General features: G+C 37.4%; 1 protein-coding gene across 1 annotated transcript in view; it reads right to left on the reverse strand.

The window, feature by feature from the left end:
• The window catches only part of LOC144971655 (uncharacterized), a 41,407-nt gene continuing 37,938 nt past the window's right edge, over nt 1–3,469 (reverse strand). Inside the window, exon 11 of the mRNA XM_078912729.1 lies at nt 1–85. Coding sequence (XP_078768855.1) covers nt 1–85 — 85 coding nt within the window. The remainder of the gene's footprint in view (nt 86–3,469) is intronic.

Here is a 3,469-nt window from a genome sequence, read left to right on the forward strand (position 1 = left end):
TTAGTTATGGGGTTTTGATTGGACACCGATGACGTGCCACGTGCTTCCGGCTACCGGTCTGTATTTAGACAAGTTTTTTGGTATACTTGATATGGAAAACGGAAATTTGTAAAATGATGTTGATCATACTGTTATTAATTGATATATGTTTTATGATGATGAGATGAATGTATGAATGAATGATAAGAATGATTTGAAATGATGTTGATAGAATATTGATAATGGATGATGATGATGATAATGATGATAGATAATGATATGATATATATATATAATATATGAATATATAATATATTAATAATAATGATAATAATAAAATAATAATAATAATAATAATAATAATAATAATATAATAATAATAATAATAATAATAATAATAATAATAATAATAATAATAATAATAATAATAATAATAATAATAATAATTTTCTTACAAAGCGCTTTACTATCCACTGGTAAAGTGCCCTTTGCAAAGCAAAACGCACGCACACACACGCACACACACACACACACACACGCACACAGACACATTCTCCCTTAAAGAAGACACACAATTTATCAGCTTTTCAACCTTCAGACGGTCTCAGGTTTAAGACTTTCCAATAATGTATGGGGCATTTTAACTGATTGATGTGCGATGTGAATGAATGGCCATGAACATTATTAGTTCTGTAGCGCCCAAACACGCTCTTTTGTAGCCCTGAGTCTAGAGACTCGTTACAATACTACATACCACTTGTTTAACCATCTCTTTACCAACCACAGGAAAATAATAATAATAATAAAATAATAATAATAATAATAATAATAATAATAATAATAATAATAATAATAATAATACACATTTATATAGCGCTCATTCTCGTGTAAAACACAAGCTCTGGGCACTTTACAATATAAAAAACTTGAGCTTTTATATAGCGCAATATCCACTAAACGTGCTCAAAGCGCTTTACAAGGGGTCCCTGACCAACAGCAACACATAACATGTAGGACGAGACATGACGCCTGTCAGGCGATATTACAAATTTTTGGGACAGAGACAACGCTGTTAACGACCAGGTACTCATTTTACACCTGAGTACGGTGAGAGAATGTGAGTAAAGAGCCTTCTCCAAGGACTCAACTATGCGCCGAGCGAGGCTCGAACCCAGGACCTTCCGATCCGAAAGCGAGTGTCATACCACTAGACCACATAGCCGCACAAATCGTCACATTCGTAACGATGCAACCTACAATTTTCTCATTCCCATTTCTCTTGTACATCCCAAAATTTAAAAAAAACGCTTTGATTACAGCTATAAATACTAAACACTTTTTGCTGAACAACATTCTGTATAGACTACACTTGTTACTTTTTTGTTTGAGTAAGAAAAGTCTATTTTTAAGTTGGGTGAGTGTGAATTTTTGGGGAAAGTTCTAAAAATGGCTAGTAAGGAGAGAGTTAATGCCTTAAACATCAGAAAAAGAGTGTATCAAACAAAGCAAAGAGAAACATACAATAATAAAAAGTCCATCCAAAACAATCATCGTGCTTCAGCTTGGGAATGAACCTTAGACCTCATGATAACCGGTTATTTGGGATGGTTATTTTTCTTGTATTTAAAATAATAATAATAATAATAATAATAATAATAATAATAATAATAATAATAATAATAATGATAATAATAATAATAATAATAAATAATTGAGCTTTTATATAGCGCAATATCCACTTAAAGTGCTCAAAGCGCTTTACAAGGGGTCCCTGGTCAACAGCAACACTTGATATGTAGGACGAGACATGTCGCCTTTTAGGCGATATTGGCATTTTTTCTGGACAGAGACAACGCTGTTAACGGCCAGGTACTCATTTTACACCTGAGTACGGTGAGAGAATGTGAGTAAAGAGCCTTTTCCAAGGACTCAACTATGCGCCGAGCGAGGCAGGCTCGAACCCAAGACCTTCCGATCCGAAAGCGAGTGTCATACCACTAGACCACATAGCCGCTTTGTCTGGCACCTTTCATACACACTTGTTCAGTTCTATAAAAGTGGCGGTTAGATCAACTTAAAATAACGCAGGTCTGTGAAATAGATATTTTCTGGTTAAAAAAACAAAACAAGATAAAGGCTGTTTTGTCAAAGTCTGACTGTGCGGCAATATGGTCTAGTGGTATGACACTCGCTTTCGGATCGGAAGGTCCTGGGTTCGAGCCTCGCTCGGCGCATAGTTGAGTCCTTGGAGAAGGCTCTTTACTCACATTCTCTCACCGTACTTAGGTGTAAAATGAGTACCTGGCCGTTAACAGGGTTGTCTAGCTCTGTCCCAAAAATTTGTAATATCGCCTGACAGGCGTCATGTATCGTCCTACATGTTATGTGTTGCTGTTGGCCAGGGACCCCTTGTAAAGCGCTTTGAGTACGTTTAGTGGATATTGCGCTATATAAAAGCTCAAGTTTTTTTGGGGTTTTTTTTGGGTTTTTTTTAGTAGATTTGTCTGTTTTGTCGGGCGATATCAATATTCATTTGTACAAAGGCAATGACGGATAATAATAATATGTCATGTAGTGGCGTTGTGTCCAAGTCCTAACAACGAGGCAATCAGAGTAATAATTTCACATGATTGACAGACGCATTCGGGAGCAGGCACTGGTGGGGGGGGGGGGGGGGGGAAAGGCGTGGATGAATCAGAGCCCGACAAAGCAATGGGGTTGGTTTCAGTATGTATATTTAAGCAGAGATTTGTTTCTTTTTCTAACCCCCTTGTCCACCCAGTACGAATTGGGTAGCTGGATTTGTTTGATATGGCGGAAGGTACTTTGAATTGACGTCAAACTATAAGTCCTAGCAGGTTCTAGCTTGAAGCCATTTTAAAGGTTTGTGCAGCGTCTTGTGAGTTGTGTTTAGTAGAGCTCAAGGAAACAAGTGGTCCTATTGGTTGAAATATTGAATACAACTCACGATTTGTTTTTTTTTTTGTGGCCCACGATTTGTCTTTTGACGTCATTTTTGGTCAGTGTCAGGCTATAAGTTAACGATGGCTACGGTTCTAGTGTCAGGCTAAACGTTAACGATGGCTACGGTTCTAGTGTCAGACTATAAGTTAACGATGGCTACGGTTCTAGTGTCAGGCTATAAGTTAACGATGGCTACGGTTCTAGTGTCAGGCTATGTTATGAGTTAACGGTGGATATTGCGCTATATAAAAGATCAAGTTTTATTTTTTTTTGGTATTTTTTTACAGGGGGGGGGGGGAATTTGTCTTTGGAGTCTATTCCAAGGGAAGAATAGAATAACCCTGTGTATCGCTGCAATGTGAGCGAGGGACAGATGACTTGCTCAAGATAAAGATCTGAACAAGTGTGTATGAAAGGTGCCAGAAAAAGCAAGAAAGAAAAATACAAATAAAAAAAAAACCATCCCAAAAGATCAGCCGACCTCGACAGGGGATCGAACCTCAGACCTTCTGATTACCGGTCAGAC

The sequence above is a fragment of the Berghia stephanieae genome, chromosome 4 (genome assembly GCF_034508935.2).
Source record: "Berghia stephanieae isolate SIO BIC M18660-M18661 chromosome 4, UCSD_Bste_1.3, whole genome shotgun sequence".
Classification (NCBI taxonomy): Eukaryota; Metazoa; Mollusca; class Gastropoda; order Nudibranchia; family Aeolidiidae; genus Berghia; species Berghia stephanieae.